Consider the following 23,326-nt stretch of genomic DNA (forward strand, 5'->3'; position numbering starts at 1 on the left):
TGCCATGTCCCTTGACATCTGGAAGGGATTCAATACATATCCACACCCACACTGTCATTTAGTGAACAAACTACATGCTTATTAGCTAACGGTCCAGATTTGTGACGGAGTCCAGGACTTTAGAGGACATAGAACTTAACATATTACACTTAATGGAACAAAATTGACAAAGGATAAAAGTAATTTCAAGAGTACACTAAGGTAGTGTTATAGGGCTGTTATTGTTTGCGTATATGATCGAGTGGATACTGTTGGAAGCTCTGCAATGCTTTTAGCAGATGACACTGTGATTTATGGAAGTTGCAAGAAGAGAAAACTGTAATTAAATGCAGGAAGACATGCAGAGGACTGGTGATTGGTGCAGTAACTGGCAGTTGATCTCAGTCTCCATCAATGTACATACTCTACAAACCACAAAATGGTGTGTGGCAGATGGTACCTTACTAGGCATTCTCTTTCCACTCACAAATGTAGAGAGAGGAAAAAGATTGTCTATGTGCTTCCAAGGAGCTTCTGATTTCTGTTGTCTTATCTTTGTGGTCATTATGAAAGATTTATGGTGGTGGCAGTAGAATCAATCTGCAGTCTGTCGGAAATGGTGATTGTTTTAACTTTTTCAATACTGTTTTGCAAAAAGAATGTCTCCTTCCTTCTAGGGATTCCCATTTGAGTTCAGAGAGCAGTTCTGTAGTACTCACACTTTGATCAAGCCTACCAGTAACGAATCTAGCAGCACACCTCTGAATTGCTTCAATATCTTCCTTTAGTCTGACGTGATGGGAATCATGACAAATAAATGTAACATATTGTGCACAAATTGCTGAATAAATGCACTACTATTTGATTACACTATTTCAACAAATAATTGGAAACAGTAATAACTGTAAAATACCTAGGAGGATATTATTAGAGAAAACAAATTGTAGAAAGATCAGATTATTGGAGAAACTGAAAGAAACGTAATTCAACCATTAAAAAAAGTGAATTACAAAAAAAAAATTGTCCTACTGACTCTTCAGGATTGATCATCAGTCTGGGGTATTCACCAAGTTGGATTAATAGAAGAGATAAAGAAGATCCAATGAAGAGCAGATACATTTCATCATGGGCTTGTTTAGTAGCTGCAAGATGCTCAACAGTCTCGAGTAGAAGACCTAAAGGAGAGATTTATGCATCAAGGTTGGTGTACTGTTGAAATGCCAAGTGTGTTCATTTGGGGAAGAGTTGAGATTCATACTTCCTCCCACATATGTTTTGAACAATGATCATGTTGACAAAATCAGAAAAATCAGAGATCATATAGAGGTTTGCTGACAATTATTCTGTCAACACACCATTTGTGAATCTGTCAACGCACCATTTGTGAATCTGTCAACACGCCATTTGTGAATGGAATAGGGAAGGTAGGAAAAGATAATGGTACTAGGCTTACACTCCACCACATGCTGTAAGGTGGCTTATGGAGTATAGATATAGATTCCTATTTAATGGCTAAACATAATTGAGGAAAATGGTTCTGAATGTTCTAGCCTGTCCATAAAAAAATCCTCACTGGTTGCTGGATACCCACTGTGACAGGAAGAAAGGGAAACAATGGAAGCAAAAGTATCTCACTAGTAAAATGCTTCCTTTACTCCACTGGAACAAATAAATTAAAATATGATGTGTGGATACATTCAAAGAACTGGAATTCCTGGCATAGGAGAATTTTTTAAACAGGTCAACTGCAGAGAACCTTGCAGCCTTTTGAGAAATGATACTAAAATGTCACTGAATTATTCATGGGCAAGATTAATTGTGGTACAGTTGCCTGGAACTTGCTAATGGAGGAGTTTTATGGAAAGGGGGGAGGTCGACCTACCATTTAACTACTCTAATTTATAATGAAAGTCCCCATACAAACAATCAAGAGACAGCTCCTTACAGTGGGGGAAAGTTTTAACAGGGTAATCTCATTGCTGTACAACATACAGCCGTAACTGCTACAGAGGATTTGTTGAGAGAGGTAGGGATTTCATTTTCCTTTGTGACATCACATACTTCATCTGTGTCCCATGATACTTCATGGGATAGCCTTTTGGAATAGCATTTTTTAAATTCATGTAGGAGACAGAACAACTTCCTCTCTTCCCCTCCCCTCAAACTAGAAAAGACCATGAATGTATCCATGTAATTCTTGTTACTGCCTCTTTTGCTGCATAGAAAAAACAGCTAATGCAAATTGTTGATTTATTTATTTGTGTGGACATTTGAAACCTAGCAGGTTTCATTATGAATTTAGTAGCTGCTAGCAACCTGTTCTGGCTTCACATGGGTAGCATTAAGTGTCTATGGCCGGATCACATATCTGATATAGCAGTAACTTTGTTCATGGGCTACTGCATAGAGCTATAATTAAAATTCAGATAACAGTATTAAGTAACTGATTATTAACTCCAAATTCCTGTATAACTTCAACGGTTTAAGCAGCACATGCCACGAAAGTTCTCAGGAGGTGTGACTTAATTGACAAATGTCATCATAGTTCAGCCAGTTTACACAAAATATTTATAAAATTATACACACAAACCTTCCTTGTCATTCAGTCTGTCTGTCAGTGAAAATCATGTCGAAATCACAACAGTGGTTCCTGAGATTGACCTTCGCATTAAAAAAAAAAAAAAAAAAAAAAAAAAAAAAAAAAAAAAAAAAAAAAAAAAAAAAAACATGGCAGAGGACTTTAACCCATCATATTTCAGCCAATATGCATGAAATATAAATTATTCTAGCAACCTCCTCTGGCTCCACATGAGTAGCACTTAGTATCTAAATGCATGAGTTTTGGAACCTGTACAGAAAATTTGAATAGAGATTAACATAAACATCATTTCCACCCTTTTTATTGCTCATGAAAACCATACATTGCATGTTTTACCACCATACAGCGAGACCTTCAGAGGTGGTTGTCCATATTGCTGAACACACCAGTACCTCTAATACCCAGTAGCACATCCTCTTGCAATGAAGCATTCCTGTATTCGTTGTGGAATACTATCCACAAGTTCATCAAAGCACTGTTGGTCCACATTGTCCCACTTCTCAACGGCGATTTGGTGTAGATCTCTCACAATGGTTGGCGCATCACATCGTCCATAAACAGTCCTTTTCAATCTATCCCAGGCATATTCGATACGGTTCATGCCTGGAGAACATGCTGGCCACTCAAGTCAAGTTATGTCGCTATCCTAAAGGAAGTCATTCACAAGATGTGCACAATGGGGGCGCGAATTGTCATCCATGAAGACAAATGCCTCACCAATATGCTGCCGATATGGTTGCACTATTGGTCGGAGGATGGCATTCACGTATCATACAGCTGTTACGGCGCCTTCCATGACCACCAGTGGCGTACGTTGGTCCCACGTAATGCCACCCCAAAACAGCAGGGAACCTCCACCTTGCTGCACTCAGTGTGTCTAAGGCATTCAGCCTGACCGGGTTGCCTCCAAACATGTGCCCGATAATTGTCTGGTTGAAGGCATATGCAGCACTCATTGATGAAGAGAATGTGACGCCAACCTGAGCGGTCCATTCAGCATTTTGTTGGGCCCATCTGTACCGCACTGCATGGTGTCCTGGTTACAAAGATGGACCTTGCCATGAACATCTTGAGTGAAGTTGCACATCATGCAGCCTATTGCGCACAGTTTGAGTTGTAACACGACATCCTGTGGGTGCACAAAAAGCATTATTCAACATGGTGGTGTTGCTGTCAGGGGTCCTCCAAGCCATAATCCATAGGTAGTGGTTATCCACTGCAGTAGTAGCCCTTGGGTGGCCTGACCGAGGCATGTCATTGACAGTTCCTGTCTCTCTGTATCTCCTCCATGTACAAACAGCATTGCTTTGGTTCACTCCGAGACTCCTGGACACTTCCCTTGTTGAGAGGCCTTCCTGGCACAAAGTAACAATGTGGACGCAATCAAACTGCGGTATTGATCATCTAGCCATGGTTGAATTACAGATAACACGAGCCATGTACCTCCTTCCTGGTGGAATGACTGGCACTGATCGGCTGTCTGACACCCTCCGTCGAATATGCTCTGCTCATGCATAGTTGTTTACATCTTTGGGCAGGTTTAGTGACATCTCTGAAGAGTCAAAGGGACTGTGTCTGTGATACAGTGTCCACCATCAACATTTATCTTCAGGAGTTCTGGGAACTGGGGTGATGCAAAACTTTTTTTGATGTGTGTATTTCCAGATGACTTGTCTGACATAGTGGTAATAAATTAAATTCACAACTTTGCTTGTGAATCAGTCTATTAGTGAAAAGCTTACCAAAATCCTTACAGTAGCTCCCCTCCTTCATATACATACCAAAAAAGATGGTAGATATAACAATGAAAATATTCAATTAGTGATAATATAACATAAATGGATAGAAAAAAAATCTACTTACCAAGCAGCAGCAGAGGAAAAAAAACACACACACGCCTGCGGAAGGAGCTTACCAGTTATCCTTATTCACAGATGCCTTTTGGTCTGTTTTTCGTGTAGCTTATGTGAACTGCTGTCTTTAACCATACAGTTCTTCCTGTCTCAGTGTTTTTTTCACAACATTGTGTCTGACAAATTTGAGTCGTAGAATCGTGTCATTCAAGAATTGTTTTATGTGTAACCCTATTTGTTATTGCCATAAAATAGTATATTGTCCATAGTAAAGACACCAGTGGAATGTTCCTTATTCGTGGACAGACTTGTCATTTTTTTTTGTTTCTCTTCCAGCCTTCCCAACAACTTGCCAGCAGGAACTTAAAGTTAGGAGAGTGGAAGATTGAGCTGGTCTGGTCATACTTATTTTACATTATTATTATTATTTACGTAAGAGTGTGTGTAAGCATGTTTTGATTTCAATTCTTATAGTTAAATTTGTAATGTAATGATCTGCAGGCAAGAAACACCATGTTAAGTTTTAAAGTTTGTGACTTTTTGATGCCCAAGTTTGATTCATAGTTGTAGTTGTTACCATACCGAAGGGACATGAAAATAAAATCCCTCGAGGTTCTTAATACATTTAAGTGCTGTAGTCACAGGTCCTGGTAGCAGGGAACATATGCTCCAGTTTTATTAAGCTTTTGTAGAATCCCAGTTAAATTATCACTACACAACTTATGGATCAGCAAGGCTATCTACATCAAGACTATAAATAGTATCCACAATAAGGATATCACACTAACTGCAGGTCTCTCCAGAACCAGTCCTATATCCAACCCTGTGCTGAGGCTGGGGAGCTGCCATTTTCCATCAGCAGCTGCTCTTCATTGTGCACTGCATTCTGAATTTTGCTTTTGGGTGAAAAGGTGAAAGAGTTTTGTAGTTATCCAATATGTGATCAGGCTATACGTAGTTGTCTCATAAATTCACTTTGAAATGCTGGAGTGTTGCCTTTTCCTTTACTGATGGTTATAGACTATGTTAAACTTATCGGAAATTAAGGTGAATGGTATGATAGCTGAAATGAAATGAGTGGAATTTGTAGTATGAATATGGCTTTCCATTTTTTTTTATTTTCTGTTTAGTATTTGTGAAAGCATACGTGGAACATTGAAGAAATTTAGGAATTAAGTTGCAAAGATTACATTTTTGTCTTGATTTATCATTATAATGGATTTAATTTTTTGTTACCTGCTATTTTCTTCTGTATTTGGCCATTTGTTTGTCGAATTACGTGTTTTTCGTTGCTAAAATTGTCACACATACATCCATTCTTTGTTCATTTAATTTCTCTCTGTAAGCGGATACACTTTTTCAGCTTGTTGCTCCTCAGTCATTATTGGGTTGCACAACCCATTGGTACAGATAAATTTTCCAGATTGCAGACCAATGGGAAATGTGCTGTTTCCAAGTTGCAATCTAAAACGACAAATTTATAGTGTTTGATGTTGGGCTATATGCAGTTCTGAAGATGCTGGTGTAAGTAGGGTACAATCAAGGGAAGATATTTCTCGTCTCTTGCAAGTGTTGTAGCAAATCTATCGGCAAAGGAAATGTTCAAAAACTCTTTATCTGTTTCATAAGCTGATAGTGGATGAACAGTCTGATGCATTGGAATCCTGTGAAATGAGGATGCTGACACTACTTGGAAGGCCTACGGAGAACAAAATAAGCTATTCTCTCAGATTTGACTCCTTGTTTGTCACTCGAGTTTGCAGAATTGTGTCTGAAATGAGGGACAGTAAATTGTGTTTGCTGTAATGAGCTATCCAACTGTCTATTACCTCGTTTCAGGCCTTCTTTAAGACAAATCCATCCTGACCCAAATCCACATAGGCACTGTCTTCTCATGCAAGGCTTGAAAGTTCTGCAGAAGATCATTCCTGCTATGCAGTTTTTGTTACAAACACTATCTTTTGACTGGGGAGACAAGACTCCTATTTTAACTGCCAATGAGCTAAATGTGTTATGCTGTTTAAAACTTTGTTTCCATCAGAAATACCACCATTTTTATCACTGAGATGTTCGTGTGTTGCAGAGTGATCAGCCCTTTAAGTTTTAGTGTAGTGCTCTGCCGGATACATGTATGTTTAATTTATTGTCTTTATCTGTCTTCTTTCCTTTGTAATATACTTTAGGGACCTCTCTCTCTCTCTCTCTCTCTCTCTCTCTTTGTGTGCGTGTGTGTGACTATATTTTGCACATATTGTGATAAATAATTTACTTTATTTATTAAGCCAATGAAATGTCGTAACAGACTACATTTGTTGCTGCTATGCATTTGTTACAGTCTGAATAATAATCTGTTTATATTCCATATCTCCTGGTAACATATTGTAATTTTAAATGGTTTTGATTTTAAAGGTGACACCAATTCATCAGAAGAGGATGTATGCCTTCATAAACCATTTCATAACCAACACTGTATCTTTTCTAAATAAATTTTCACAATCGTGTGAGCTACGTTTGGAGAAGTTTGATAGTAGACTTCAGAAACTTGAAGCTTCACTCTGTATTCTTGAAACTAAGGTAATACAAGTAAATATTTTTATTTTGTATCAGCTTTATACATATGTTTGCCTTAATACAAGTGTCTTTACAATCTGTGGTTGTTTTAGAATATGTGTATTGAACTACGATTTTTATGTCCCTTACTTCATTCTTCTCTGGCAGCAATTGTTAACGTGAAAAATACCAAGTTGATTTGTAGTCCAAACTCCATGTTAAATTGTAGGTCCCCATATAGCTGACTGGATAAGTCAGTTCAAAGGTCAGAGGAAGGCAATGTCTTTCTACCTCCAGTAGGGCTGTGCCTGTGCACTGTGGTGTTTAAACCAGCCTTTGAGTTGATGACAGCTGTACCTTCTTTTGTAATTATTAGAGTTAAAAAAGGAAAATGTTTATAACACAGGTGTCATGCTAGTCACATATTTGAATGGAGTGGAGTGGGCAGAGGAGGAGAATGATCAAGGTTTTATTTCTCAATCTCATAGAAGTCTTGGAATATCCCATCAATTGAACAAGGACGAGGATTAGATAATAAATCAGCTGCTTCATTGGTTTCATGTGCCGTAAAGCTCTATCTGTCATACTTATCTCCCATGGTTCTTGATAGTGAGGAACTATTGTAGCACCTATCTTCGTAGCATTTTCACGAAGGAAATTTGGGAAGCCAAAGAAGAATGACCAGATAGACATGAAGGCCCTTCTCCAGTTAGTATCAAAGATATTTTAACTGTTGAGGCATGTTGTTCAGCTTTCTGAAAACACTGATCATGTGAAAACCAACTTGCACTTTCCTCTCATGACATCTTGAAAGGCATGAATAGAGGCAGTCTATCAGATGCAATATTTGTCGATTTCTAAAAAATCATTTGACTCAGTACCACATTTACACTTATTATCAAAAGTGTGATTGTATGAGGTATTGAATTAAATTTGTGATTGGATTGGGGTTTCTGATAGGGAGGACACAGCAAGTTATTTTGGATGGAGAGTCATTGACAGATGTAGAATTAACTTTGAGTGTGCCCTGGAAAGTGTGTTGGGACAATTGCTATTCATGTTGTATAATAATGACCTTGCAGATAATATTAATGGTAACCTCAGACTTTTCACAGATGATGTAGTTAACTATAATGAAACATTGTCTGAAATAAGCTCCACAAATATTCAGTCATATCTTGATACAATTTCAAAGTGATGCAAAGACTGGTAGTTTGCTTTAAGATGTAAAATAGTGAACTTCACAAAATAATAAAATGTAGCCTTTTGACTATAGCATCAATGAATCATACCTGGAACACAGGGAAATATAATATGTAGGGATATGAAACAGAGTGATCACATAGGCTCAGTCGTAGGTAAAGCAGGTGGCAGCCTTTACTTTATTGGTAGAATACTTAGGAAATGCAATCAGTCTATAAAAGAGATTATTGGGGGTATTTTAATTCTATCTTTTTTCAACTAAATCTATGCCCGTCCCACTAGCCTCTCACCATTGATGCCACCTTCCTCTATATCTACATCCCCCATGTACATGGCCCGCACTAAATATTACCTCGAGCAGTGCCCAAGTGATTCCAAACTTATGACATCCTCCCTGCTCACTTTAATCAAATTTGTACTTAACAAGAACTACTTTACCTTCGGGTACCAGACATACGAACAGATCAGGGGCAAGGTCATGGGCACAAGGATGGCTCTTTTCTATGCCAACCTTTTCATGGGTCACTTGGACGGTGTTTTCCTTACATTCCAGTATTTGATAAAGGCAACTCTTTCTCACTGTGGTGTAAGTCAAGTGTTATCTTCCTGTGTCTCATGGCCTTTTGTAAGTATACCACCCCCTCCCGTGGTTTTTGAACAAATCCAATGGATCTGTGTTTGATGGTTCATTTTTGATCCCTGTATTTTCACCTATTGTCCCCACAGACATCATTATACATATCAGCTGGACCTGACACTGTATCCTGAGTAGTTAAAATTGGTCTATTTACCATGCTAACACTGTGCCAGCTGATGTTTTGTGTGCACTCAAGGAATCTTCCCCTTCCCATATACTGATGGCAGCTTGTGGTGGACTAATGATTTGAATTTGACATCATCTGTCAAACATCTTCTATTGCAGATAGTAATTATTACAAGGCAATTTTTTGTGCACAATCAATTGTTTTTACACTTTTGATGAGAAGCTAGAGAACTTTGCAGTATTGTTTGTAGTGCACCTTGACTTTCAGTAGAGTTAGTTTTATACATGAAATAAATTTCTTTCTTCCTAGTACAATGTAGTTTAATCCCAGATGTTAGCCACCCTGTCTCTGACTGCCTTGGCCAGCTATAAAGGAAAATTGAAGTCATAGTATCCATACATGTTACAAAAATGGAAGTACACATATATGTATGTTCCACATCTCCTAATCCCCGCGACCGATTTAAAACAAATTTGGTTCACTTATCACTTACTGTCTGCAGATTATTGCTGTGTGTGTGTGTGGGGGGGGGGGGGGGTGGATGTAAGAACCTACCTGTCAAAGAGGTGGGGGTGAAAAAGCAGTACAGCCCACGACATGTGAATATCCATATTTTATTCATACAGTATTTGAAAATGAGAGCATTTAGCGACTTGCAACAAACCTTACCCATAATTCAAACCTTTACAAAAGTTTCTCGCTGACAACCTCCACAAAATGAGGAAAGGAAAGAAGTTTATTGATTACTACATTTACGCTGTTCACTCAGTAAATCTGCTGCAGAAAGCAGCCCAAGCCAGAAATAAGTTAAGCCTAAATTTTTACAAATGACCCAATTGTGTTCAGAAAGGATACATTAAATACAGTTGGTGGTGGAGTGTTCATTGCTGCCAGAAGTAATTTACCTTACAGTGAATTGGAAGAAGACACTTCCTGTAAGGTAGTATGGTTTCAGATTATACTTCACAATCAGAATAAATTAGTAATTGGTTCCTTTTACCACCCCCCTGACTCGGACAATATAATTGCTGTACAGTTCAAAGAAAACTTGAGTCTCATTTCAAATAGGTACCCCACTCATACAGTATTATAATTGGTAGTGACTTCCATCCACCCTAAATATGTTGATGAAAATACATGTTTAAAGTCAGTGGTAGGCATAAAATGTCTTCCGAAATAGATCTGGATGTATTCTCAGAAAATTATTTTAAACAATTAGTTCAAGAGTCCACTCAAAGTGTATGTGGTTGCAAAAACATACCTGACCTCTTCGCAACAAATAATCCTGAGCAAATAGGGAGCGTCATGATGGCTATGGAATTAGTGAACACAATGTTGTTGTAGCTAGACTACAGGCTGTAACATCAAAACCCACCAAAATACATCTATTTAAAAAAGAAGATAAAAACTTACTTGATGCCTTCCTAAGAGACAGTGTCCATTCCTTCCACTCTCATTATGTAAGTGTAGATGTGATTTAAATTCAAAGAAATAATATTGATGGCAGTTGAGAGAGATATATATCGAATAAACTAATAGGAGATGTACTGATCCTCCTTGGTACACAAAGTGGGTCCAAACAGAGCTGCAGAAGCAATGAAAGAAGCATGCCAACTTCAAAGAACGCAAAACCCCCAAAATTGGCAAAGTTATACAGAAGCTTAAAACTTAGTGGAACTTCAGTGAGAGATGCTTTTTATTGTTTCCACAAGGGGACTTGGTTTCGAAATCTGGCAGAAAATGCAAGAGATTCTGGTCATATGTGAAGTAAACTGCTGGAAAGACACAATCGATACCTTCACTGCATGACAATAATGGTGATGTAATGGATGACAGTACCAGTAAAGCAGAGTTAGTAAGTACAGCTTTCTGAATTTTTTTCACCACAGAAGATGAAGTAAATATTCCAATATTCATTTCTAGAACAACGGCCGACAGAAGTAACTTATGTAGACATCCTCAGTGTAGTGAAGCAGCTTAACTCACTCTGTAATGGCAAGGCCTCCAGTCGATATTGTATACCAGCTACATTCCTTTCAGAGTGTACTGAAACAATAGCTCCATAGTCAACAATCATATACAACCACTTACTCGTCAAAATTCAGACCCGAATCGCTAATGTTGATTTGTTGAAGGATTTTGGAACATGTGGTATTTTTCATCATGAGTTACCACAACGAAAATGATTTATAGACAAAAAGCCAACACAGATTCAGAAAAATATCGTTCTTGTGAAACACTGGCAGCTGTTTACTCTCCCAAAGTAATGAGTGCTATCAACAGGGGTTGTCAATTGATACTATATTTTTAGAGTTCAAGAAGGCTCTTGGCACCACATTCCTCACAAGCAACTTCTAATCAAATTGTGTGCCTATGGGAGTATTGTCTCAGTTTCGCAACTGCATTCGTGATTTCCTGTCTGAAAGATCACAGTAATCAATGGAAAAATCATCGAGTAAAACAGGAGTGGTATCTGGTGTTGCCCAAGGAGGTGTTATAGGCCCTCTGCTGCTCCTGGTCTACGTAAATGATTCAGGAGACAATCTGACCTGCGCTCTTAAATTGTTTGCAGAAAATGCTGTCATTTACCATCTTATAAAGTCATCAAATGATCAAAACAAATTGGAAAATGATTTAGACAAGATATCTGCATCATGCAAAAAGTGACAATTGTCTCTAAATAATGAAAGTGTGAAGAGCCACCCATACAAGTACTAAAAGGAATCTACTAAATTTTGGTTACAGGATAAAGCACACAAATCTAAAGGCTATAAATTCAACAATATGCTTAGGGATTATAGTTACGAATAACCTAAATTGGAATGATCCCATATATTATGTTGTGGGGAGAGCAAACCAAAGACTTGATTTATTGGCAGAAAACTTAGAAAATGCGACACGTCTACTGCTTACACTACGCTGGTCCGTCCTCTTCTGGTGTATTGCTCTACAGTATGGGAACTGCATCATATAGGATTGATGGAGGATATCAAAAAAGTTCAAAGAAAGGTAGCTCATTTTGTAATCACGAAATAGAGGTGATAGTGTAATAGATATGACCTGCAAGTTGTGGTGGCAATCGCTAAAACAAAGGCAGATTATCATCCCCACACACACAGAATCTTCTCATGAAATTTCAATCACCAACTTTCTCTTCAGAGTTTGAAAATATTTTGTGGACAATAACATACATGGGTATGAATGATCATCATAATAAAATAAGAGAAATGAGACATCACACGGAAAGATTTAAGTGTTCATTTTTCCTGTGCACTGTTAGAGTGGAACAGTAGAGAAGTAACTCTAATGTGGTTCAATGAACCCTCTGCCAGGCACTTAATTGTGAATTTCAGAGTAATCAAGTAGATGCAGACATAGAAGCATGACATTTAAATTTTCTTATGTAAATCTTATTGATATTGTTGTTGTGGTCTTCAGTCCTGAGACTGGTTTGATGCAGCTCTCCATGCTACGCTATCCTGTGCAAGCTTCTTCATCCCCCCAGTACCTACTGCAACCTACATCCTTCTGAATTTGCTTAGTGTATTCATCTCTTGGTCTCCCTCTATGATTTTTACCCTCCACACTGCCCTCCAATACTAAATTGGTGATCCCTTGATGCCTCGACACATGTCCTACCAACCATTCCCTTCTTCTAGTCAAGTTGTGCCACAAACTCCACTTCTCCCCAATTCTATTCAATACCTCCTCATTAGTTACGTGATCTACCCATATAATCTTCAGCATTCTTCTGTAGCACCACATTTCAAAAGCTTCTATTCTCTTCTTGTCCAAACTATTTATCTTACATGTTTCACTTCCGTACATGGCTACACTCCATACAAATACTTTCAGAAATGACTTCCTGACACTTAAATCTATACCCAATGTTAACAATTTTCTCTTCTTCAGAAACGCTTTCCTTGCCATTGCCAGTTTACATTTTATATCCTCTCTACTTTGACCATCATCAGTTATTTTGCTCCCCAAATAGCAAACTTCCTTTACTACTTTTTTAAGTGTCTCATTTCCTAATCTAATTACTTCAGCATCACCCAACTTAATTCAACTACATTCCATTATCCTCGTTTTGCTTTTGTTGATGTTCATCTTATACCCACCTTTCAATACACTATCCATTCCATTCAACTGCTCTTCCAAGTCCTTTGCTGTCTCTGACAGAATTACAATGTCATCGGCGAACCTCAAAGTTTTTATTTCTTCTCCATGGAGTTTAATACCTACTACGAATTTTTCTTTTGTTTCCTTCACTGCTTGCTCAATATACAGATTGAATAACATCGGGGAGAGACTACAACCCTGTCTCACTCCCTTCCCAACCACTGCTTCCCTTTGATGTCCCTCGACTCTTATAGCTGCGATCTGGTTTCTGTAAAAATTGTAAATAGCCTTTCGCTCCCTGTATTTTACCCCTGCCACCTTCAGAATTTGAAAGAGCGTATTCTAGTCAACATCTTATTGATAGGGAAGCTATATTGCTTCCATTCAATTAAACCCTTTATTACGAGGCTCACAGCTGTTGCATGAAAGAAAGTAGTTTTTTAAAAATAAATAATCATATAGTGATATGTTGCACTCTTATTGTAAGGGCAAACCTAAGTAGGACATTAGTAACTCTTAAGTGATCTTTTTCACTATTATCAAATTTAAAACTCAGTATTGAAACCATCACGTACAGTAACTTCCCAGTCATTTCTGTGAAATGTACTGAATTTCATATTAATATATTTGACTGTACACCCTCATCCCATCTCACCTCTTCCCTTGTGTTCTTAAAACATCATACCCTGGAAATCAGGTGATTTACCTACCTTACTTTTCTTTCCTCGTGTTCTGATGGAAGAAACTAACTTTACAGATAACTGCAATATGGAACGGGCATATTACTACACATCACATAGAGGAATTCTAGAAATATTTCAGCTTTCAGGCAAAGTTCTCTTCTAGAGCTAGAGATCACATGCGCACATGTGCGGCCTCCGACTCTAGGCACAGCCAGTCATGCTTTAGCACCCAGTCATTGGTCAAATACATGCAATTTTGGCCTCATTGTGTTGGTCTTACCAGTATGGTTGTGCCCATTGTGAACTTAAAAAATAAAATTTAAAGAAAAGGTAAACATATGTTCCCAATATCATCTCAAAGAAAGAGTATACTCCCAGATCCACTCTTGGATGCTTCATATTACACCTCAATACACACATGGCATTGGGGGTCAGATCACATTTAATTATAGGCTTTTTTTATTGCTGTAATATCATTACTCATGTGCTAAGGCAGTATTGAACAGAAATTGATAAAAATCATTACCAGATCTGGTCAGATGCATAAGGATTTGAGTTAAGCATGAGTTTCATGCAAACTTCACTTTCCTTGGAAAAAGTCAAATCTGGTGGGCCAACATGACCCTTGAATAATTAGAGAAAGTAAATTTTGATCCAGGTTAAGCAGCTCATTAGACTGTCTCAAATTAGTAAACCAAATGTTTGCAGGTTGGTACCATTAAATTTGTCAGGCACGTTGTGCGACTCATCTGATAATGGTGATGTAGAAATGAATTCACAATACAGGTTAAAATGCGATTCCCTAAACTATGCTGAAGCAATATCAATACAGCCAGCTGCGTGGTGTTAAATTGACACTTATTAACCATTAGTTTGCATTGTGCAAAACAATCAGTCCTTGTATCCTTCACTTTTCACTTCCAACAACTCTTGCAATGTTTGATAGTGTGTGTGTGTGTGGGGGGGGGGGGGGGGGTGGAAGAAAAACACATAATTAGGAATGTTAAACTGAAGTTCCCTAAATAACTGGCGGGGCAAAGTCAGTTCAAAGGTTAGAGGAATGCAATGACTTTCACCTCTTAATAGGACCATGCCTAGTAAAGCAATGTGGTGGTGAAACCAAGGTTCATGTTTACAACAGCTATAACTTTTGCTTAAGAATGGATTCTCAGGGAACTACAATATGCCCTTACAAAAAGTGGAAATATATTTGACCAAGAATGTATGCTCTGCAGGCATACGGTAATGATTCCAAGGACACTGTCCTATTAGAGCACAAAAAGTTATTGTACTAGATTTTTACAAAATATGTTTACATAGATAACAACACCCAACAGAATCATTAAATTTTAGCACGTAATAATCCAGTAGTTGTATGAAATGATAATACTTACATTGACAGATATTCAACATGCCCCAGAGTATGTTCATCATGAGTGTATTTAGAAAACGCACACATAAAGCATTAATAAGGTGCAGGAAAGCTGAATTCATCTCTACCAAAGTGTTCTGTGTGAGATAGTAACACTAAAGATATACTATGTATTCCAGCAGTAATTCCTTTAATTGGTGACAAAGTACCACCCCCTCTTTCATGACATGTAGACTGTATTACACATAAGCTTCCCTAGGATAATTGTGTGTTCTTAGAACTAAGTAATTATGCATCCATACTATATTCTTCATACCAATATCCTCACCTTTCATATGCCTCAGCTTGCTATTTACATCTATGCACTTCATTATGACACTAGAGCTTCAAAACTGAACACCACCATATGTCTGCTCTCTCCAAGGTTAAGCTAAATAAAGAGGTAGTAAACCACTATTAAAATTATTTTTATATGGAGCCACCACCCTAACAGCAGTACCTTCCACAATAGCTGATTAGGAAAATAAAGCTAAAGGACTGAGTTTAGTAAAAATTAGCTTCTGCAAATCAGGATATGTATTTGAGTCTTCAACTATTTATGCAAAATGTGGCATTAAAAGTGCTTTCAATCCTTTTGTCATCTCTGCATCTTTACAGTGAAACCCCAGTGTCAAGTAAACTGCATCAACTAAATGTTTGTTGTATTATGTGTAACTTTGTGCCCAAGCCTCAAATAGTGTAACACTGACAAGCAAATAGAATAGTCTAGGGGAAACTTTCTGTTGTAAACACAAGCATTCTGTGAAACTACTGGACACTGTCAGTCAATTCTTAATTACTTTAAAAACATCAGATTAAGTACTTACACAGTTAAAGACACCATCTGCTATTACAATTTCACATGTTTAAGCAGGAGTAGTGGCTTGATCTTGTGAGGTATTGCATGGCAATAAAAATACTTACAAAACATTTAAATTCTTTGTCATATTGTCCCAATTTGAACTTTAAAAATTTATTAAGAATTTACTTTTTCAACTTTCAGCTGAATTCCATTGCAGGTCTTGATGAGGTTCCAGTTACAGTGTCTTATAGTGCAGATAAACCAGACGAACTGCAGCCACCAGTTACTACTGAAACCATAACAGAGCAACCAGACACTCAACCACAAATTGATCCTGCACTTTCAAAGTTTGTACGTATGATTCAAGTGGGGGTTCCAGTACAGGCAGTAAGAATGAAGATGCAAGCTGAAGGAATGGATCCAAGTGTTCTTGAGTAGGTACCCATAGCATTTTGTACCTGCAGATTGTTTAATTCTTGCACTATACAGAAACAGCATTTCCTGTCAATCTTATTTTCCCCATTCATAACATTTTCCTCTTGATCAAATGAAAATACAATTTGAGGTCAAGTATTAAAATTGCTTGAACAGCAGCAAAGGCATGTTATTCCGGACAATACACCAAAATATACTGTGTTGTAATGACTACAGTAATATGAATAAACCTCATCATTAAAATTCCAGTTTACTTCATTACCTTGGTGCTATTTTACAAACTGTTTCTTTTGACTTATTTAACATTGAATTTATCATGCAACTGTTAATTTGTTCTGGCTTACTATATATTAAATGTTAATAGTAACTGGGAAATACTTTGGTTACTTAGATGTCACTTCTAGTTCATGCACATGCCACAGTCAAACATAAATCAGCTTTATCTCAAATCTGAAAATTTCTCCATCATTAGCACTCATTAATATGCTCTAATTTGTCTTGTTTTGGTTTCAGCAATTATGGAGCACTGTCCAAGGTACAAGTGAGGGAAGAGATTGAATCTGACACTGACTCCAGTGACTAATTGTTAGTGAACTTATGAAAACTTACATAAATAAAAGGAACTTGTTATGTTATTATCATTTTATTTAATAAACCATATTTACAAATAATCAGAACTGGATCATTTGGCCCTACAACAGAAAGAAAAGTTCAAATTAGAAACCAACCAAACATGGAAATTGCTCACAACAAAAATAATGAAAGGATGCATAACCTTTAAAACATACTCCTTTATCATAACCATTATTAAAGCAGTGTAATACATGGTTATAATTCGAAAACTCTTGGGAGAAACTGGTTATGCATCCTTCTGTAGGTCTTAAATCAACTGTACGTACCTTCCTCTTTTTGTCACCACCAAGTTCAAAATGTTTGCAGCGTTTTAAAGGAACTTGTTTCCTGTATTTGCATTCTGTACACTCCATTCTCAGAACTATTTTCTTCGTAGTTTTCGCCTGAAATATTAAATTTGAACTGAAACTTAACATTTTAATATTACCTACTTTAATCTTTCAACATAAATTATTGCTCGCAAATTATTAAACACAGTGAAAGCTATTTCCTTAATTTGCATATAAAAATGCTGACCACTTTACTCATCTGGATGAAACTGGCTGTAGTACACGAAATGCTTTGGTTAACACACAATGATCAGTCCCATCCACCATTATACTTGCAACATCAAATGTTTTAAGATCACTTCAAAAGGGCAAAGAATGGAATAGAATCCAATGCACACAACATCATTTTTTTATCTGGACAAGTGATTAGCTACCACTTTAACACTGAATGTAATTGCCTGGCACTTGAACAGAAGTTAACAGCCAACGCATTTTTCACTTCGCCGGAGCATACATATAATGTACAGTAAATGACAACCTCACCTTTTTCCTGAATATGGGTTTCGTCTGTCCTCCGAAACCTTGCTGCTTTCTGTCGTAACGGCGTCGTCCTTGTGACGCTTGTCTTTCTTTAGACTTCTTGTACTGAGTTACTTTGTGCTGCTTATGCTTTTTGCATTTCTTGCAGAACGTCCTACGTTGTTTCGGAACGTTAACCTATATATCAAACAACAGTAAAATAAATGAATTACTAACTTATTTAACTTAAACAAAAATACCATAGACGATATTTTTAGGAACATAAAACAATGTAACATAATGTCCAATACCATTGCAATTCACAGATGCTTACGGATTACATCAATCACAATTTCTACTCACCATGTTGCCTGCAATCAAAGACCTACACCGACAGAGTACCGTGCAGTCGTGGAGATCGACGACAAAGATATAAGCTGCTCCACAGTCACAGTTATTCTTTGTTGAAACAAATGCTTAATGAATTTAAAATATATTTGCTCAGTAAATAGCAGTTCACAATAGGGTCAAGTTGATAGATGTTCTCTGCAGTATTCCTTTCTAAAAAAGTAAATTTTATAATGGAATTTAATAATAAAATATACCAATGAAAAGAACTAAGTTCTCATGGACGGATATTCTGGAAGGTTAAAATAACGCAAATGTAATAAATATATTTATTTGTTCGCGTCTTTTTAAGCAGTTAGTACGTGTGATAGACATTACATTTTTTCTTACTTGCTTACAGAATATTCTATGAGAGAATTAAGAAATATTTCTTAAAGATTTTTCGAGTATTAATAGTTGAAACATAATTCATGAATTTTAGTACTGACAGAGTTTGCATTACCTATATATCGACATCGTGTCACCGAGATCTTGCGGAAACTACAGATATATCTTTGGTTGACAGGCTTTGGTAGCCTCAAACCCAATTGCTATTTTCGGTGAATGTACTCTCCAACCCCTCGTTTTAGCAAATTATATATTTTATTTCTGCCCAAATTCAAAATTTCATCTGCAGTTATTTTGAATTTACGTGAGAAATATTTTTTCTGTTCGAAATAACTAGTTCAATTTCTTATATGGACTTCGACAAAGTTCTTTGCGTCATCAACCAATCACCGGTTTATCGAGCTTCAAGCCCGCGCCATCTTCATTTTTGAACAAAGCCAGTTGGAAGTGCGTTACGCGAAGTACACTTCGAATCTCTCCGGTAAAGATGAGTTCTAAGGAAAATAACTCTGAAGTCGCTGTCGACAAAGTTACAGAAAACAACGAGAAGGCGGGAGGTGATGCAAAATCAGAAGTTAAAGGCACTAAGAGGCCAGCAGAGGTGAGTAATATATGTGAAGCATTACTCGTGTGGTAATGTAGGACGACGCTTTAAAGTGTTGGGTTGTGCGTGCTATCGTGTTGACATAACATTCGTATTTGGTGAAAATGTGAAGATAATCAGTGTTAAAGTTAGATTTTGTTAATGTTATCTGAGTTGTGTGTGCATTTTGTCAGCCGATTTCGCAACTTCAATTATGTGAATGCCGGTATGGGTTTGCAAATGGTAGCACTGCGCGGGAATCTTAAGCTCGAGTTAAGTTTTTGACTGAACTTATGTAATTCAATGTCGTAGCGTAGCTGTTATGTGAAATTGCAGTATCGTATTTATTTATTTTTTATTTATTTATTTTTGATCTTTGAACTCGTAGTGATAACTATTTTTAAAAATAGTTCTACGATGGCTTAGTCATGGCGTTAGGATTTCCTTCCGAGACTTCGATTTTTGAGTGTGATAATTTATGCGTGTTATAACAGTTTTATATAAAATGCTTTACGTTAACTTGTTGCTGTGAATAAACTTCGGCTAGCAGTATGTTCTTGCTGACTTTGTTTCATCATTAGATGCTCCACATATTTACAGCTAATCAAAATGCTCTTTTTTTTCCTTTGCGTGTCTGTTTTATCGTTTCCGGCGTGTTTCATAGATAGCGCATATAGTAATATGCGGCCATAAAGTCGCAAAAGGGGAGATTTAGTTGGGGGAGGAGCCGTAGGGTGGGAGTTGTCCGTGGCATCCAATCACAAGCATAGACGCGGAGAGGGGCGGACTCGAGAACCTAGCCTCTCTACAGGTTACCAGAAAATCGATGTCGTTAGCAATGGTTTGCTGTTCCTTTATGTCTTGATCTTCGCGCTCTTTCTGCGTTCCTTTTACGCTGATTCCGCTTCGCAGGTTCTTTTGTCTTTAGTTACGCCATTAAGTTTTTTACTTGTATTGTAAGTTACGCTTCCAGAGAAGAGGCACCCTGCGTAATATGCTTGTATTGCTCTCCGGGGCACGCATAAACACTTTGCGGTACTTTCCGATTATCGAAAGACGGGCTGTGTAATTAGGAATGTTTGAATGATTAATTACAGCAGTATTGCACAGACCTTTTCCGGGTATTTAAAGCAGTGTATAAATAAATTAAAAAACTATTTTTTCCAGTGTTTCGTATCGTCACTTATCATAATGAAGTTAGCGTTGCATGTTTGTGTTAAGATGCGCTTTGTGGTACTTGGTAAAAACTTATATTGAGTCGTGTACGAATAGAATGTTTTCCATGCGGCGTTTTTGTGATTAAAAAATAAAACCTTAGCGCATCTGCCGCAAGTATGTAGCGCAAATTTGTTTTATATGACGGTACGAATAATTTCATAGCAATTAGTTTATTTTATTTTTTTTAAGGCATAGGCTATGAAGAGTTTAGCAATGATCTGTTTCTGAAATCTTGACAGCACAATCGTTGCTCTCTAGTTTCGCCATTAATCAGAATAATTTGAGCTAGAACACTAATTACAAGTAATCAAGTGCAAATAAAATAAATAAATTCCTCCAACATGCCAGCTGCCATTTTTGAGAAAATGCTGTTTAAAATTTGTAAATATCCCTGGAAAAACCGCAAACAGCCACAACCTTTCTTGGGGGATGTTTTATTTCGCTGTGCTGTGGCGTAATAAAGCAGTCATAAAGTGTTGTAGGTTGCTGTTTTTTTTTTTTTTTGTTTAAAAAAAATGCGAAATTGCAGTGTTGATACGTACAAATAAAATAAGTATATATGCGCTCAAGTTTAGTTTCCCATGTAAAAATCACGTGTTTACGCAAGTTTGACAGTTGGTAAATATTTCGTGGTTTTTGTATACAGTTAATTAGTTCACACGTCATATGAATGTTTGTAAACAAAATTGATATGTACGTTTACAAGTCCTTTCTTCTTTTCAGTCTAAAGGAGAAGATGCGAAAAAACAGAAAAAAGAGGAGAATGGCGAGGAGGATGACGTAGAGGATGAGGAAGATGTGGAAGGAGAGGAGGAGGAAGAAGAGGAAGAACTTCCAGAAGGAGAGGAAGAATTAGATGAGGGAGAAGGTTTGTATTAGATTGGTTTAAGTGTTCCATGATTATATTTGTGCCTTTATGAACTGTTGCATTATGTTTTACTTAACTCAAATGTACTTGTTTCAGAAGAGGAAGAAGACGAGGGTGAAGGAGAAGGGGAAGGTGAAGAAGATGAAGAGGATGCATAATGAGAAGTGTGCTATAAAGACTTGTATACAGAAAGTGAGCGACGTGTTCCTGCTTCACTAAAAGCTTGGAACTATGGAGTGAAAAAATTCACATCAGTTTGAAAGACTTCGATGATGGATTACATAGTCATTCTTTTTTCTTTCTGTCTAACCATCGAAACAGTTCTGAAGATTGAAGTTCTATGGCGTGTGCTGTGTTAGTTGGAAACATTTGGGCTAAGGTACCGGTAGGTCTTTTTTATAAATAAATAAAAACCCTTGCAATGTACCCTGTTTTACTGTATGAGTGACTAATTTTTTACTGTGGTAGTTTAGTCCTGATACATTGTGTGACAGTATTGAAAGAATGGGAGAACTTTAACACTGATACCCAGGCTCACTCCTTAACTCCAAGTTTTGAAGTGGAATATGAATTTAATAATTTTATATGGGGGATTTTAAAATATACTAAATCATTCACAACACATGGTTTTATTTAAATTTGATTTTCATTTCTCACTTAAACTGTGAATATTCCCCCATTACGAATTTGAAATAAAGCAGGGATTATAGGCTGAGGGCAGCCTTGTAAAGACGATATTGGAAGTACTTCATTAATAATAATGAAATGTAAAGAAACGTTTACAACCAAATGGAATGACGAATATTGTGTGTGTGAGTTTAAGTTGTGAAAGAAACAATATTTTGTAATAACAGGAGGATTTTGTTTCATTTGAGTTGTTTCCTTTTTAAAAGTGTTTTGTTTCCACTCCTACTTTCGAGTTGTAATATGTTTCGTCATGCTGTAACATAGAATAGCTACCTTTTTTTATTGTGAACAGTGAATACAATTTTACTGTACAAAGATTTTTGAAAAAAGAAAAATAGACCACAAAAACCTCAGCAGTGGAATAAATTTGACCACTTTGATACAAATGTGCACCTTTCAGTGTTAACTGCCAGCAAGAATCAGTCTTAAGAGGCAATAAAATGTTTCTCTAGTAAAGTATGTACTAATTCAATTTTGTTTTGAAGATCTCCTAAATAGTTGCAGTTGATGTAAACATGTAGATACATGTATTGTAACATTTTTCTCTTAAGAGAATACCTGTCTGTTACATGGTCAGTTGATGACTGTACATGCTCTGCTCATTCCATGTTTGATAGTTGAAACCATATTTTCTAAACTTTGTTTTTTGGCATTTAAAGGGAAGTGTTAGGAAAGGAAAATTGCTGTAAATTTAGGGAGTATGTAGTGAACTTGTAATTCTAATGAGTGACTAAAAGTGGCTAGAATTAAATGTGCTTTCTTATTTCAACCCTTCCAAGTATGTGCATATTAGTGGGATATTGGTAGTATTATGAAGAGCTTATTTTCTCAGGGATGAATTCCTGTGCGGTAAGTGTAGGAAACGTATTGCCCTGTGCAAATAGTGGTGCGAAATTGGAAGCATTATTGGCTCTGGATTCTAGTTCAGGAATTGGGGAGCAGCAATAGTTCGATAAGTGCCGCACATTGCTGTGCTGCTTCCATCTAGTGGTGGTTGCACTATGAAGTTCTGTGAGCGCTCACCAGAGGCGCAGTGGTTACTACGATAATGGCGCTGACGTAGCTGGACGCTAGACTTCACATTGCATACCTGAAGATGTACGTACAAATTGTCCAATACAAATAAAAGTCTGAAACTTGAGATTTTTTAAACTTGTGGTGTTTTAATTTGACGAATCCAGTTTCCATGTGAGTCTGTTCCCGGTTTGAGTGTCCGTTCCTTTGCTGTATCATCCTGATGTGCTTAATAACCTGAGATAAGGAACGTAATTTTTTTTCTAAGTGGAAATGTGGCAGGTTGTGAGAGGTGTATTTATAAGTAACGGAGCATGAATTTCTTAGTATGTGAAAGTTAAATGTTTTGGGTGTTGCTGTTGGTTGGTGTCCACCGCTTGAGATTGAAGTACCTGCCTA

General features: G+C 37.1%; 3 protein-coding genes across 4 annotated transcripts in view; 2 read left to right on the forward strand and 1 right to left on the reverse strand.

Annotated features, from left to right (window-relative positions):
- The window catches only part of LOC124619468 (WASH complex subunit 3), a 54,806-nt gene extending 37,734 nt beyond the window's left edge, over nt 1-17,072 (forward strand). The window contains exons 2-4 of the mRNA XM_047145868.1: nt 6,841-7,005; nt 16,168-16,400; nt 16,915-17,072. Coding sequence (XP_047001824.1) covers nt 6,841-7,005; nt 16,168-16,400; nt 16,915-16,984 — 468 coding nt within the window. The 3' untranslated portion in view covers nt 16,985-17,072. The remainder of the gene's footprint in view (nt 1-6,840; nt 7,006-16,167; nt 16,401-16,914) is intronic.
- On the reverse strand, nt 17,029-18,341 carry LOC124619469 (60S ribosomal protein L44). 2 transcript variants are annotated; one of them, XM_047145869.1, is made up of 4 exons: nt 18,186-18,341; nt 17,847-18,020; nt 17,301-17,417; nt 17,029-17,093 (listed from the first exon to the last, which is right to left on the reverse strand). In XM_047145869.1, exons 1-4 carry the CDS (start codon nt 18,186-18,188, stop codon nt 17,073-17,075), a joined length of 315 nt encoding a protein of 104 aa, XP_047001825.1. In that variant the 5' UTR covers nt 18,189-18,341; the 3' UTR covers nt 17,029-17,072. The 2 variants fall into 2 exon arrangements, with proteins under 2 accessions (XP_047001825.1, XP_047001826.1); XM_047145870.1 differs by having other exon boundaries at nt 18,134-18,196.
- A 299-nt stretch (nt 18,342-18,640) lies between these two features.
- Nucleotides 18,641-22,664, forward strand: LOC124619991 (glutamic acid-rich protein). Its single transcript, XM_047146655.1, has 4 exons — nt 18,641-18,661; nt 18,895-19,158; nt 21,082-21,226; nt 21,323-22,664. Exons 1-4 carry the CDS (start codon nt 18,641-18,643, stop codon nt 21,382-21,384), a joined length of 492 nt encoding a protein of 163 aa, XP_047002611.1. The 3' UTR covers nt 21,385-22,664.
- The last annotated feature ends 662 nt before the right edge of the window (nt 22,665-23,326 follow it).

Source organism: Schistocerca americana, chromosome 6 (genome assembly GCF_021461395.2).
Source record: "Schistocerca americana isolate TAMUIC-IGC-003095 chromosome 6, iqSchAmer2.1, whole genome shotgun sequence".
NCBI classification, from domain to species: domain Eukaryota; kingdom Metazoa; phylum Arthropoda; class Insecta; order Orthoptera; family Acrididae; genus Schistocerca; species Schistocerca americana.

Coding starts and splice junctions, on each gene's coding strand:
- LOC124619469 (XM_047145869.1), bottom strand. Junction 17,418..17,846: donor AACCCATATTCAGGAAAAAG/GTGAGGTTGTCA, acceptor TTAATATTTCAG/GCGAAAACTACGAAGAAAAT. Junction 17,094..17,300: donor GTGGTGACAAAAAGAGGAAG/GTACGTACAGTT, acceptor TTTCTGTTGTAG/GGCCAAATGATCCAGTTCTG.
- LOC124619991 (XM_047146655.1), top strand. CDS start 18,641: ATGAATTTTAGTACTGACAGA. Junction 18,662..18,894: donor TGAATTTTAGTACTGACAGA/GTTTGCATTACC, acceptor CGAAATAACTAG/TTCAATTTCTTATATGGACT. Junction 19,159..21,081: donor GCACTAAGAGGCCAGCAGAG/GTGAGTAATATA, acceptor TCTTCTTTTCAG/TCTAAAGGAGAAGATGCGAA.